Source organism: Neopelma chrysocephalum, unplaced genomic scaffold, assembly GCF_003984885.1.
Source record: "Neopelma chrysocephalum unplaced genomic scaffold, ASM398488v2 Primary Assembly neopelma1_188, whole genome shotgun sequence".
Taxonomy (NCBI): domain Eukaryota; kingdom Metazoa; phylum Chordata; class Aves; order Passeriformes; family Pipridae; genus Neopelma; species Neopelma chrysocephalum.
In genome coordinates, this window is record NW_020897850.1 from 59,007 (window position 1) to 74,495 (window position 15,489).

At 42.2% G+C, this 15,489-nt stretch overlaps 1 protein-coding gene across 5 annotated transcripts in view; it reads left to right on the forward strand.

The window, feature by feature from the left end:
- Positions 1-15,489, forward strand: part of ETV6 (ETS variant 6) — a 128,867-nt gene that overhangs the window by 39,535 nt on the left and 73,843 nt on the right. For 4 of the 5 annotated variants that reach the window (XM_027702525.1, XM_027702529.1, XM_027702527.1 and 1 more), the window contains one exon: positions 2,867-2,993. In XM_027702525.1, the coding sequence (XP_027558326.1) occupies positions 2,867-2,993 (127 nt within the window). The remainder of the gene's footprint in view (positions 1-2,866; positions 2,994-15,489) is intronic. The other variant, XM_027702526.1, reaches the window with a different exon arrangement.

The window sequence follows — 15,489 nt, forward strand, 5'->3', positions numbered from 1 at the left end:
AAAAGAAAAAGACTTACCTAATGTCTGTAAATTGCTTTGATATTTAGGCTGAAGGTGCTGGAAAAAAATGCAAGATTAGTAAGAGAGGGCATTTCAAAGGCACTAATAGAAGTCGGATAGCTAACTCCCCTTTGTGCCTTGTGAAATGTGTTCTGCAAATACTACTAATTCACACATTACTGTGGACATCCAAGGTGTGTGGAAAAAGTAAGCATTTCCATATCTTTGGGGTTTGACTGTCCTGTTCCTAAGAATACTAGGAAACAATTAATCAAAATGTGTCTGTTTATAACAGTAAATCTCAGTGAAACTGTCATAGTATAAATCAAGTTATGGTATGCCTTTAGGAGGTTGATCAGTACAGGCAGCAGGTACTGGAAGCACGATATCTTAATTTGATCCAGTGCCTCCTGGGTGTTGAGGGAAGTGTACAGATTCTAGATTTAATTTCATTTTTTGTTTTCACTTTCCACCTGCTTTTGGCCCTTTGAAGCCAATTAGCCTTTGTCTTTGAAGCGATGATTCATTATTTCTGTGAGCATAAAATGGACCGAATACAGGACTGTATCCTGCAACCTTCAGGAGGGAGGAAAAGGACTTAGGTCTCCCACCTATCCTCTAGTACCTGTTTGCAGAGGCAGACATCTGTATGGCAGTGTTTCAGAAGTGTTCCTCTTTTTATAAATATCTCAATAAACAGAAAGGAGCAGTGTGGTTCGATTATCAGAACTGTGGATTGCAGCAGAAAATGCTGGGAAGTGCCTCGTTTCGTTGCAGTCCACTGGTGCTGTGCTCTCGGGTGAGAAGTGCAAATGGACAGTGAGACTGCAGAACGGGCACAGAGAGCTGCACCTTGCGGGAATGGGAAGCACAGAGTCAGCTGTTTTGGGCTGGGGAAGGAATTACGTAAGTAGAAAACAGAATAATGTTTTGTAGCTCCACAAGTGTGTCTTTCATCGTGTCACAATGAACATCCATGTTTGTTAACTACAAAAAGCTGAATTCGTATGATCTAATGGATTGCTGTCGCCTGGACAGTGATGAATAGAAAGAAATTGAGTTTGTGGAAGACAGGATCATAAGATTGAATGATTTCTGGTTAAAAAGCACTGAGCTAAAAGCCACAGACACTGTCCTTGCAGAAATAACATCGTGATGGTGGAGTGAAACAGGCCTGTCTTCACTCCATCTAAACCCAGAATAGTTATAATAGTTTCCTCACCACATGTTGTCAGTTTGGCTATAGTGTACTGTGGTGGAACTCCTGATGTTGAGGCTAAACTTCTGGTTCTGCCTGAGCCCTGAGCAGTAAGCAGCTAGCAGCACCTTGCAGAAGAATGAACTGGGCTTGCTTTGAAGTGCTGGCTGAAAAATGCAAGATTTTCTAGGTGCTCCATGTTACATTCAGTTTTAGACATGTCACCTAATCTGCCTCAAGAGTTTTTTTACAAACCTCTCCTTCCTTTTGGGGGTAAGGGTGCTAACATTACTTTCTGCAGGTGCCTCTATCAGCTTCAGTCTATTTCTCTGTCTCGTGGCTGTGATTATGTTGTGGTTTGTCATGGAAATAGTTACCTTCTCTTGGACCAGCACCAAATTTGTCTTTTTCGTTTGCCAGAGATTGAGGTCAGGGTAAGGAGCTGCACTCGTGCTGCTCTGCAAATGCTCAGATATTAAGGTGACTCCTTCTGCTTCTGTGCATGCAGAGATGTAAATCCATACCGTTTGCACTGCTGTTGTTAAATTTCAGTAGCATGGTTTTGGAGAATAACGTGAATTGCCTTTCAGGAATCATATGATAATGATTTTTTTCATGTTCCTGTAAAATTGTGGCTATATTTATTTATGAAGGGTATAATTTGTGCTGTGATTGGAGTACAGGCTTAGAATATGGAAGAATTTTCCCATCAGATCTCATGAAGTTTCAATCTTAGATTTCTTGACAGGCGTTTTTGAAAATAAAACCCTGTGATAATTATGAAACTAATGCAACATTCACAAATTGCCCTTTATTTGACCCCGAGATTACTTCAGTTGGTTAAATCTTGATGGTAATAATGCCAAGGTCACAGGTTGAATCCCCTATATGGGCCATTCACTTAAGAGTTGGACTTCATAATGCCTGTGGGTCCCTTCCAATTCAGAATATTCTGTGATATATGCTTCTGTGAGTGTCCTTGCATAGCTGCTTTCTGTATGCCAACTTACTTATTTGGTTGCAAGTTAAATTACTTCAAAGATAATAGTAACTAGTTTAGGCAAAAACAGAAGTATTACATTACTCGATGGTAAATAGAGCAGTTTGTAGTGATATATTTTTCTGCAGCAAAGACAAAAGTAATTGATTAATGTCTTTGAAATGCTAGGAGGAAGTAGTGTTAAATGTGTAACAAACTAGTTCAGATCATAACTGATTTGTTAGTGTGGTGGTTTTGGCACTTCAGTGGTACTCATGGTTGTATCATGGAGTTGCTGTCAGATTTTTCACTGGCATAAAACCCTCGGAGTCTCCCCACTTATGTGTCACTTCCCTTTCCTCCCTTGGCAAATTTCTGAGAAGTACCTTGGAAACTTCATGGACCTTTTGAAAATTAGACCCATCGCCCTAAAAGCTGTTTGGCCCCTGGCTGCAGCACTGGGCAGCACTCAGCCTGTGCAGTGCTTGCCCGCACAGCGTGCTGTGCTCTGTGGTTCCCTGGGCAGCCAGGTGCATCACTAGTGCTGCTCACCATCACCACAAACACACACACACACACTTCCTTCCTTCCACCTACTTCTCCCTCCTCTACCTTGGTTTCACACCTCCGTTCCAAAGTTCACGTTGTCCTCTCTCTCCCTTCCCCCCCCCCCATTTTCTTTTTAACAGCAGGAAAGAATTTCGTACACCCCTCCAGCGAGCCCGGTACCGACTTACACTTCGTCACCACTACATGTCCCAGTGCCTCAAGCCATCAGGATGGAGGAAGACTCGATCAGACTGCCAGCACACCTGCGTGAGTGTCAGCACGGAGGCGTCTTCAGGGGGCAGGGCGGGGTGAGGAGTTATTGCTGGTTTTATGGAAGAGAGCAGGGAAGTCCCTGGCTTTATACTTTATTTTTTTTCTTTTTAAGATCTAGCTGGTTTGGTTTTCCTAGCTTCTGTTTTTAGCTAAAGGAAATTAGTCTTAAATACAGTACGTTGTATGTCCCCCTCCCATCCCCTTGCCAAGCATTTGGGCTGTCATTTCTCATGACAGGCACAAGTATGGAGGGTTTATTTTGACAGGAAGTGCTATGTTTCTTCCACTTTGGAGGAATTGCTTGGTTATGTGCTGTGACACAAGGTCGGTTTCACAAGCTGTGGTGAGTGGAATGTGTTTGTGCTGTGGGTATTTTTCAGGTTGCTAATGTTCTCAAATACTCATGGTGCCCAGGCTCTGTGGTATAGAGCATGAGGGCTGACAGAGGCAGTGGGAAAGGAGGAAGAATGAGCTTAGCTGAGCACAAAAGGATGCTGCAAAGGAAGGAGGACATATCACTGACATTGAAACAAAAACTGGAGCTGGGGGCAAGGTGAGAGCCAGGTACTTCCTTGCTGAGATGATTTTATGTTTGAGAAATAGGAAAGGCCAAGGACTGTTGGCAAGTGAGAAGTGAATTAGGGAGATAGGATGGGGACAAGAAGAGTGGAATTTTCCTATTTGGAGGAGAAGCAGTTCTAATGGAAATAGAAATGTTTAAAGTAAACTTTTTTCAGGTGTTACGTTCCTGGGTTACTTGAGCAACAGTGAGCAAGAGGGCCAGGAGCAAGCAAAACTTTGTGTTTTGCCAACTGAGAAATGGGTTTGGGATTTCAGGGGGGGCAGGGGATTAAAGTCCATGTTTATCACAAGACATTCTCACTCCTGTCCTCAGCTGTCTTACACACACACACACACACACTCTTTTTCTGGATGAAGACTGTGTTTCAAGCATTTCTGTAGTCTGTGCTCACTCCCTGGCTGGCCACCGAGTTGCTCTGCCCCGAGGTCATTCGTTGCCTGTGCTGCATCCTGCATGGTCCTGCATAGCCCAGGTTATACCTTTTCTCTGCTTTCTGACAGGAGTGGGATCTGGCACTGTGACATTTCTGACCCTGTCTGGTCACTGCCTGAGTATCCATGGGCTCCCAGGCCTGGCTTGGCTGGCACATACATGTGGCTGCTGATCTATTTCTTTAGGCCAGGGAGGACTTAATGCCACACTCACAGGGCACTTCTGTGCTTTGCCCAAAACTTAAACACAAAAAAACCCCCAACACAGTTCCCCAGCAGTTCTTTTCCCCCCAGGTGCTGTTAATTCCCAGATCTTTTCCTCATTGCATTAGTTGTCACTGCTTACTTCTGCTGTGGGAGCTACTGTCTGTCCCCTCCACAGCTATGATCACGGCTGGCTTTACTTATTGCACTCCCCCTGTGTCTGGCAGATGCATAAGGCAGGAAGGCAGAGACCCTTGATACTGAAAGTGGTGGTTGTTTTACCTACTTCCTTCACGTCAGCAAGCCAGCACGCTAGATAATATAGAGCTTATAAGGCTTCCTCTCAGTGAAGACTTTATATCCAGTATTTTTAGGTGTGCTATTTTTTCACCTTGATTTTTGTTTTGGTTTTCCTGTTCTTTTGGTTGGCACATTTTTAAACTTGCAAGGCTTCTTTCTCATTAGTGTTTCCACACTAGTCTGGCTTGTTGTAGTGTGAAAGCACAGATGATTAATCATGAAATATCTGTGAAATAACCTTCTATATAGTTAGTGTCTGAGATCATAAACAACATGAACACATTTACATAGCCTTACTAGTTGTAGTCTGTGGCAGTGTAGTATTTTGTAGCTCAGTAAGCAGTCAATATTGACACAAAACACTGTCATCAACCAGCAGAGCCAAACACTATTAAAACCACTGTTTTTAAAGTACGTAGATTCACAGCTAGGCCACGAGCCACCATTCTGAATTCCGAAAATGATCTCTGGTGTAACTTCAGTTACAGAACTTCATGCAGCAACTGCTGTGTTTGGGTCCAGTAACTGAGCTACAACAGGTGCAGAAAGATTTCTGCTCTTTATGTAAAAGACTTAAGTGATGGGGAGGATATAAGGTCTCTAGATGTTCTTTCAATGCTTAATTATCCTCCTTATTTGCTTTTTTTAAGTGCCCTATTTATAGTTTGAATTCGTCAAGCTTCAGTTTCCAACTATTAGATCTCATTATCTCCTTTCCTGCTAAATATTATCAAAAGACTACTCCTGATATAGGTGCTTTTAGATAGTCACTTCTTAACCTTTTCTCAGCTAAACTGGATAGGAAGAGAGGTTTTTAAAGCTGTCAATCTTCCTGTTAAGCTTCCAGATTTTAAATTCTGTTTGTATCACCTCTGTGAACCGTTTCCCACTTCAGACATCCTTCTTAAAGTGAAGACAACAGCACTGAGGATGATATTCCAGGAGTAGTGTTCCTGATACCATGTATAGAAATAATTCAGCACCTTTTGGATTCTGGTAATGAGGTTTAAGAGGTATTGATATGGGATTTTTCAGTTCCTCCATGGACCTCTCTCTTTTATTTTTTGTTTGTTTGTTTATTTTAGAGATGTGTCAGAGTCACAGTTTTCATCCTAAATCCAAACTACCTCAGAAGTCAGGCAAGGCAGTAATTTTCTAGTTCAGGCTGTGGTACTGTGTGGAGACTGGGTTTAGATCCACAAAGTCTGAGGGTTTTCTAGGTCTGAGATTTTGTTTGGTTCCAGCCTTACTGCTGTTTTTGTTGATTAGCTGAAATATAATAACTTCTTTCAACCCTCACCAATTCCAGTGCAACAGAGAGATACGGTGAGTTTCTCTGTCCATACACAGAGCTGATAAGTTGTCAGGCCTCTACTCCTTCTGTTTCCGTGATGTTCTGTTGGCATTTACCAAAATAAAGGCAGAGTTCAGTCCTAACCCATACATCTTCATTTAGCCATGCTACAGGTGCAGCTGAAAACAGCAATTGGCCCAAGCAAAGACAGAACTAGAGACAAACATTTCAGCTGGAACATGAAGTACACCCTGTGGATTCAGGCAGCGTTTTGTGCCTTCCTATTAGAAATTTCACTATTTCTAACGTTTAAAAGCACTCTGAAACTGCTAACAGCAATAGTATGAGGATAATTAGTAGAAAAATTTCCTATTGTGCAATAAATTATTTCTCACTGTTTGGTGAGCAAATGGGTCTCAGCTATGCTGAGCTGATTTGATCCAGAGACTGGAAAACGGAGAAGTGCAGAATTCAGAAAAGTAGAATGCAGATCCCTCTTTGCTACAGTCTTGCATAGGAGGACTCCTCTTTGGCCAACACAGCTAGATTATGTAGACAAAAACCTTTTTCTGGGGGTGATATGAAGGCACCTTTTCCTTCTCACACAACCTTTCTTGTTTTAAGAAGCTGCTTTCTCCCCAGTCAGCCCTATTCCTGTAGTATAGAAGTACAGTGTAAGCAGTCCTAACTTTACATCTCTGGGATAGTAAAGAATAATTTTCTGATAAAACATACCTTTCTGTCATGCTGCACTTCTCTGTAAGGGACTGTTGACCCCAGTTTTAAACTACTTGTTTATCTATTATCCACTTCTTACCTAGGAACAGAGTATTGGGGGCATTGTAAACAAAGGATCAGCGGGGAACTGGAGAATGTACTTTCCTACATTTTAAGTATGTAGTCAAAAAACAGTTGCTCTTTGTCCCTGGTGGGTGTGCTGTGGTAGCTTTGCAGCGTATCTGATCTCCACTAGACTAATGTCAGACCAAAGGAGTGTTTGGAAAATGGAGATTTTTACCGAAGATTGAAGAGAAGCAAGTTTGGCTCTCACACAAGACTCTGCCCTTGGCGCCTTCTGTGACCTTGGACATCTTGTTTTAGTTTCCCCACTGTAAAATTTTAAAAAGTCATGAGTGCAAAGACTCTTAAATGTTTTGAAAACTAGTACAGAAACTGCCCAGATATTGTGATAATGAAGAATGTAAGGTGGAAGTCCTCTGAAACTATTTGCATACCCCTTATCTCTGAGGTCACACTTAATATTGCCACAGAGAGAGTTAGTGGGTTTTTTGATGGGGTCTGTATTTTTTTAATTCTATTTTTATTAGAGCAAATCTCTTTGTCTCATCTGGTAAGATGTCATTAGTTGCTTATTTTATGCCATAGCCGATACCTTGTAGTAAAAAGTCCTTGGAACTCCATAGAGGATACAGCATTTAAGAGATTTATATGAGAACCCTTCCCTGTGTCTATTAATACTCTCTGAATCAGAGAGAAAATAGCTTTTTCCTTTTTTGTAATACACAAGATTAAAATAAGGTGGTTTGCCTTCTATAACAGCAACTGTAAATATGTGCTAGAGGCTTCATGGTTTTCTTTTGTCGCCTTCAACAAAAAACTTCAACGAGAGATACAGAAGAAATATCAGTGCTAAGAAAGGACACGTTACGTGCTCTGATCCTGTGCAAAGCATTCCCCCTTGCACGTTTATGCTGATTTGTATGTTTGATTTTTATCTCTGAAGGGCATGTTATCTTGGGAACATGTGTGTGTTTGTTTAGGGAGATGGATCTTACGGGCAAAGATTTCAGAGTTTTCTCTTGATACAAACGTGAGCATGAGTTAATTTCTTCCTCTGAACTAATTACTCTTCTCTCTTTAGGGTTGGCATCTTTTATGTCTGCAGCCCGTTGTCACAATAAGACACACTGCACATAATTTTCTGTACACGTGAAGCAATTTTTCTTGACAGCAACTGATTTTTCTTGCCATTGCCTTTTTTCTGAACCCCACCAACAGTCTGCACTGATGTTCAGAGTGAAATGATACAGCTCAACATGCCACAGAACAGGCATCACCTCATAGGGGAGAACTTTTACTGCAGTGTTGTTGTTGTCTTGACTGCACTCGCTTTTGGGGTGTTGTGGTGGTAGGGAAAGCAAAAGACCTATTTGTAAAATCGTTTGAGTACTTTTTTTTTTCTGGTGTAGGCTAGGGTTTTCCAGTGTGTGATAAATTCCAGGCCACAAGTGATTTTGATGAACTTCACCATATGCAGACCTGATTGCACACAGCTAGTGAGATCACATTTTTTATTTCAATATCTCTGTGTGCCCCTTGTTGTTACTTTCTGTTTTATTGCCCTCATTAAGGAGGACAGAAAGGAAATTTGTTTAGTTTTCTGCAATAATTATATTAAAGGCTTTAAGTTTTTAGTGAGTGTTTCATAGGAATCTTTGTACATGTCTGTTTGTAGAATTATTTGATACTCTGATTTGGTGGAAACTAGTCCAATGGTTCTGTGTTGGTTTGGCATCTTTGTGACCCTGTCTGTACTACATACTGAAAAAAAAGTTGTCTGTCCCAAGTGGGAACATGAGTAGTAGGGTAGGACAGGTAGTTGGGCTCTCAGTTGGGCAGTTTCTTTAAACTAAGTCATTTATAATACCTGAAGGCAGTTTATTAACAGCTTCTTTCTCTTGATTGTGCATTGTTGCTTATATATATATCATTTGTGGGTTTTGTGTTTTAAGGGCACCAATTGTTTTCTTTTTTTTTCTTTTTTTTATTATTATTATTATTATTATTAAAGGAATGCAGGAAACCAGAGGAAGAGGAAGCAAAAACTCTCTCAGGTTTGCCAAGGATCCATTTTTCTCCTGTATAGTGTCTATTAATTATGCTGCTCCTTTTATTAATCCTTTGTCACCTGTTGAATATTCTACAGTTTTGGCTAGCAGATGGAAAGCTACTTTGAAGCATTAAGCAGATTGTTATTTAGTTACTAGAATATTCAATGCACTGAACCGAAAGTATGTAGTGAGATGGGAAAAAAAGCCCTTCACCCTAAGCCACATTTAGAGCAGAAAGCAATAAAAATGTTTTCTTTGGAAGGATCTTTGTGGAACAAAACTGACTGACGCACATACTGGGAAAATAAAATAAAGCTTCATATGACAAAGGGACTGAGAGGTGGCCAGAATGTCAAATTAGTGACTCTGAGAATAATCCTGGTCCCACTGAAATGAGTGCTTAAATCCCCACGGAGTTTAGTGGGACCTGGACTTGCCTCTTTCTCAAATGATTGGCTTCTTCTAGACCCCTCTTTGCTCTTCTCTGACATTATGACACTTAAGCCTCATTCCTCCCTCTTTATATGCTTGCCTTTTCTCCTAATCTGCTTTTCACCTTATACATCATTCCCTTTCTGGGTAGCTAGTCCTTTAATAATCAATACCAACCCACTATCAAAAAAAAAAAATTAGGCTGGTACAGTGGCACTGTTTGCTAACATCCAACTGCAGTATTTCATATTGATGTTGCATCTTTGTGTTCTACCATGGGCTATTCTTGCACTTTCATATTATGAGCTATGCAGAGCAGGGTCCATCTGCTTCCTCTGTTGAGCAGTACCTCTTGGTCTTTCAATTTATGACTCTTAATAATCTACTAACAGGCTGACTGGACTGTAGAAATCCCAGCCAGCCATCCTGTCAACCTCAGTGACCATTACTTTGGTTAACTCTAGCAAAGTGACTGGGCCTGGCTCCTTCATGACTGTGAGCTATGTCCAGTTTTTAGATAAATAGGATGAAAATCATGAGCTGGAAAGACATTGGTTATGCCTGCCTCTTACCTAAGGTGGCCTCTTCCACGGGCATCCTCAAATGTTCATCTGAATTTAACACATCTACTCCAGCCTGCATCCCAGGGGTTTCTGACAGTGAATCTCAGGCCCATTCCAAAGCAATTATACAAACAGGGAACTTGGATGGGTGGGAAGCCCAGTCTCAGAGTCGCTCTTGTACCATGGCTGGGCACAATATAGATGCAGTTTTTTCATCTGGAATATATTGGACTGGGGAGAGTAAAACCCCATTACTGATCCAGCTGGGACAGCTGTGGCCTTTGGATCATGAGGATCGTGCTTTGCACATTTCTGGCATTGTCTTTGTTCATCACCTGTAGGAAACTAAGCCCCTTGTCACTGGGGTTGCATTGGAATGGCACAGGGCCACTTCACTTGTCATCTTTGATGTAAATAGCTGGTGAGTTGAACCCTAAATCTGTTAGCTCCTGACTGCTGTCTGGTCACTGTGGCAGAAGCATCCAGGTTAAGTGTGGGAAAAACCTTGTAAACGGAGCTCACTTGCTGGTTTCTGTTTCTTGGGAGATTATTCCAGAGCCGAGTGCTTTTTATTTTTTTAATGTGCCTGGTTGTTGCCCAGGGTTAACAGCAGTTTCCTGCACCGACAGTCCTCAGTGGAAGCATGTGGAGGGACAGGATCCTTCCTGCCTCGGTGGGAACTTGTAAAACAGTCCTGAGGTGGGAGGTCAAGAGACCTGTGCTGCAGGGTACAGAGAACTGGCAGTGTGGGAGTCCCAGTGGTGCTAAGCCAGTCTTTTCCCCTTCTGGAAAGCTTCACTTTAAGGTTTTAAATCTCCAAAACACACACTCACCTTTATTCAGAGGGGAAAGGAGGCCATGTTGCTTTAATCTGGGATTCAAGCTTGATCCCTTGTGGAATTCCCCTGGAAAGTGTGGAGAGGAATAAGAAGCAAAAACATCAGGACATTTATGGTATTGCTGGGTTTGAAGCATTTCTAGCTTTGTCTTAAAGGGGCGCTGTCAATTTCTGTGAACCTAAAATTAGCTTGCTTTTCTCTTTCCATCCCAAGTGTGTTTAATTTTTCATTTGTATTATAAATGCTTCCAAGTTCTTTTATTATTTTTTTTGTAAGAAATAAAATGAATGCAAAGAATGCAGCATTCGTAAACAGCCCTACAATTAAAGAAAACACAGAAGAGAAACTGCGTGTAAGCCATGACTAACCATTCCACAATAAGAAAGCACTCACTGTGTGGTGAGAGCCTTGCAACAAAACACAAGTGTGGCAAAAACCCCTGCAGAAACAACATAACATGCATGTTCTTTTAGCAGAGCTGAGCTGCTGGCTGTTGGAAGAGAGCAACACTGTGCAGCATTGAGAGGGGTATAAGTGTCTGAGGAGAAACCTGCTGGTAGCTTCAAACTCCCAGGAATTAATGTGATGGGTTGTGTGTTTACACACACACAGAAAAGAACCACATTATTCGATGCCCTTTATGAAAAGTTAGACTTCCTTCTGCTGTACTTCTGTGGCTTCCCTCTCCTATGCTGGCACTCCTTCTGGTGCAAATAGAGCCTAGCAAAATATCCATTAAATGGGGTTTTATACCATTTTTCCAACTCCCCATTTTACTGCTGGAGCAGAAGGACTAAATGATGTTTAAGTTTGTTGAAGACATTTTTGGTAAAATGGTTCCACCCAGATTTGGAGACCCAATCCAACACCTCAGCCAAGAGCCTCTTTTTAAGATCATTCTCCAAAGATACTTGGGAGGGAGAAGCATTTATGCATCAGCCATTCCATTGTTGTGGCGTGCTTGTGCACAGTCTTTTATGGGATGAATATATTTGAATGTGCTCACTCATGTAAATTGTTTTATGCAGGACTAGCATGCTGCTATTAATGTAGCAGTGATCCTTGTTCAAGAAGTTTATATATATTTAATAGGCATATGGTTGCTGATGTTGTGAGTTAATAAATAATCACCACTGATTGGCTTTTGAGAGTCAAAGCATTAGGAAACTTGCTTAGCTCCAAATCTTTCCTTATGAGTTTTTGTGCATAAAAGTCATACCCCAGGAATAGCCCTAAGCACCCTGCTTTGTTTATGCCATCTGCTTGTCTGGTTTTGATCTCCCTATACTTTTGTATCCCACTGAAAAAAAAAAAAAAAGTGTCCACTCTGCACTGGCAGCGTGGTTAAGTAGCTCTATAGCAATTGTACAGACCAGAAAATGAAAATGTCAAATTATACCATGACAAGTAAAAATTAAATTTAATGTCTCCAATGATTAACTAACATATTATTCCTGCCTTTAGAGTCCACAGGCATAGTGAGGGGGTGTTATGCAGTTAATGGAGAGGAAGAATAAGGGACTCTGGCAAATTTATCAGTTATGGGGGCTGCTTTGGAGGCAGTGGAAGTCTTCCTGTTTGAGAGTTTGCTGAGTAGATCCTTGTAGCTGGAGTTTCACTATCCAAGTCCAGAGTTGTTTGTAGCACTGGATCCCACGGGCTGCAAAAATTTGACCTCTCTTGCAGGCAAACAATATTCTACATGGCCTTTGCCCTGTCCTGGTGCTGTGACGTGCAGAAGAGTGTGGTACCAGTGTGGTACCCCCACCCAGGCTTTTTGCATTACCTATTCCCCTCTCAAAAGAAGAGTGGTGGTTTCACTGGCTTTTGGACTGTGCAACACTCACGCCCTGGGGGTGGAGGTGGAAGCAGTGAATTGGGCAAGAGAAGTTCAGTCAGGTGGGCATGTCAGCTGTACAGACCTGATCTGAAGACCTGGTCTGAACAAACCAGCTCTAGTTAGCACTGCAAGAATCAGCTCTTTGCCAGTGATAAATTTTGCAAACGCTTTCTGTAAAGATAAGCTCTAGGAACATGCTTATTTCAGAGAAAGATATTATAATGCCAGTAATGAATTTGCACAATCTCAGCATCCTGCAAAGAAAGGTTTATTTTCTTATTAATATGTTCCCAGCATTCTCTTTCAGTTTTCTAGAAGCATTTTTTTTAATATTTCCCTCAGGTGTCTTAAAGCTTCTAGTTTGCAAAACAACTGTCCCAAAGGGGCTGTGAGCTGGTCAGAGCACTGACATTTTATTTTAAACCCACCAGCAGCAAAAAAATGCAGAATATCTTTGAAGGGAAATTTCCTTTTTGGGTTTTTGTATCCCTGAAAGAATTTCCGATGCAGGCAGATAGTAATTCCCAGCTACATACTTCCTGATAAGGAAACAGCTCCAATAAATGCAGCTATAAATAGCTGCATTTTTCTTTTTTAAAAATGTAGGGAGATCTGTTTCTCTTTTCTTTCAAACTACTGAAAGAAAGGGACAGTGTCAGATGAAAGGCTTAGGTTTGGCACCCATTGGCTTTCCAGATAAATTAAGATTTTAATCTGCATCAATACATTTAATTACGTAAAGTTTAGATGTTTGTTTATTTCTGCTCGTGCTTCTGACAACACTGTAAAAGAAAAAAACCCCACCTTTTTATATGGTAAACATAAATTGCATTTGCCTTCCTCACAAAGGGAAAGTATTACCTGCTTTGAGCAGAATTCTTAATGCTTTTGCTATTTGCCTATATTTTATTGCTTCTCTATATATGGTTTGTTAAGATGTTTTGTCATCTCAGAATAAGTAGCGTGATCTTTACCTGCATTTTTTTTTCACATTTACTGTGGATGTGCTGTATCAAATTTCTGGTTAGACATAAATTCCTTTTTTCTATAAGTAACTTGCTGAGACAATTTTGTTCAGTTAGTTTATAAACCTTCTGACTTTTCTGCATTATCTCCCCCTTTCTTCTGTTTAATGTATTTTTAATTTCATGCCTTTTATTTTGGACTCTTGCTAAAGTTTTCCCTTGCCAGTCCTGGTTTTCTTTGTTCTTTAAAAAGCAATTGCCAAGCACGCAGTACCTTCAGAAAAACAAATAATTGTTTGCCTACACAAAAAATTTATAGAGATGAATAAATTTGGTGCAGGAGTTAGTATGAAAATGTCTTTGCAGGTTAGATTTCAAGCCAGCTGTACCAGTCAGAATCACAGAATATGCCGAGTTGGAAGGGGCTCACAAGGATCATTGAGTCCAACCCTTAGCCCTGCACAGGACCATCCCCAGGAGTCACACTTTGTGCCTGAGATTATCATCCCAATGCTTCTTAACTCTGTCAGTCTTGGTGCTGTGACCACTGCCCTGGGGAACCTCTTCCAGTGCCCAACCACCATCTGAGTGAAGAACCTTTTTCTAACATCCAACATAAACCTCCCCTGACACAACTTCAGGCCATTCTCTCAGGTCTTCTCGCTGGTCACCACAGAGAAGAGATCAGTGTCTGACCCTCCTCTCCCTCAGGAAGAAGTTGTAACTGCAATGAGGTCTCCCCTCAGTCTCCTCTTCTCCAGCTGAACACACCAAATGCCCTCAGCTGCTCCTCACACGGCTTCCCCTCAAGCCCCTTCACCATCTTTGCTGCCCTCCTTTGGACACTCTCTAATGCCTTAATGTCTTTCCTATATTGTGGTGCCCAAAACTGCCCCAATATTCCAGGTGAGGCCACAGAGTGGGACAATCACCTCCCTTGCCCAGCCAGCGATGCTTTGCCTGATGCCCCCCAGGACACGGTTGGCCCTCCTGGCTGCCAGGGTGCTGCTGACTCATATTCAACTTGCCATCAACCAGGACCCCCAGGTCCCTTTCCAGGGCACTCATGGAAAAGCATCTCATTCCCCAGTCTGTACAAGCAGCCAGGGTTGCCCCATCCCAGGTGCATAATGAGGCACTTCCCTTGTTCAACTTCATATGGTTGGTGACTGCCCAGTCCCCTGATTTGTCGAGGTCTCTCTGCAGGGCCTTCCTGCTCTTGAGGGAGTCAACAGCTCCTTCAGTTTTGTGTGGCCTGCAGACTTGCTCACTGTCCCTTCCAGTCCTGCATCCAAGTCATTTATGAAGATGTTGAAGAGCACAGGGCCCAAGATGGAGCCCTGCAGAACCCCACTAGTGACGGGTGGCCAGTCTGATGTCACCCCTTTCCCTGTTACCCTCTGTGCTCAACCTGTGAGCCGATTGCTCACCCATTGTGTGATGTGTTTATCCAACTGTGTGCTGGACTTTTTGTCCAGAAGGACACTGTGAGAGGCAGTATTGAAAACTTTACTGAACTCCAAAAAGATTACATCAACTGGCTTCCCTGGATCAACTAGGTGGGTTATCTTGATATAGAAGGAAATCAGGTTTGATAAGCAGGACTTTCCTCTCATGAAGTCATTCAGATTACAGCTGAAAATATGTACACGTTCACTACCTTGATGTTTTTGGTAGAGGATGAGTGCTTTTGTGAATCATCTTGAGCAGATCTGAGACCTTAGTTAGTCCTTGGTTTCTGTCCTACAGCAGGGAAGGATCTGTAGGTCTGCTTGTAGGCTGCTGATGGGCAGGTATGTCCAGCAAAATCCTGAGGCGTGCCTGAAGACGGGCTTCTTCACGGGGGATGTTAGTGGCTGGGTCATCCTCTTTTCTGACTTGTTCCTGTTGTGAGTGTGCCTCCTAGTTTTCCTGGGGAAGTGGGTAAGGTGGTCCTAGTGGACTCTGACCATTACAGCACTGGTTGAACCATGGTCAAAGCCCCTAGAAGGTGAGGGTGCAACTTCCTCAAGTGCAGTCAGCAGAGAGTTGAGTCCCAGCACAGGAGAGAGGAGGTGGAATAATCTCCCTTTTCCTCCTCCTCCCCCTTTCTCCTTCCAGCTATTTCACAGGGTCTTGTGGCCAAATCCTACCCGTGAGGTCACTCAGCTGCCACAGGCCCCTCCTTTTGGCCTGCTGATGGTGCTC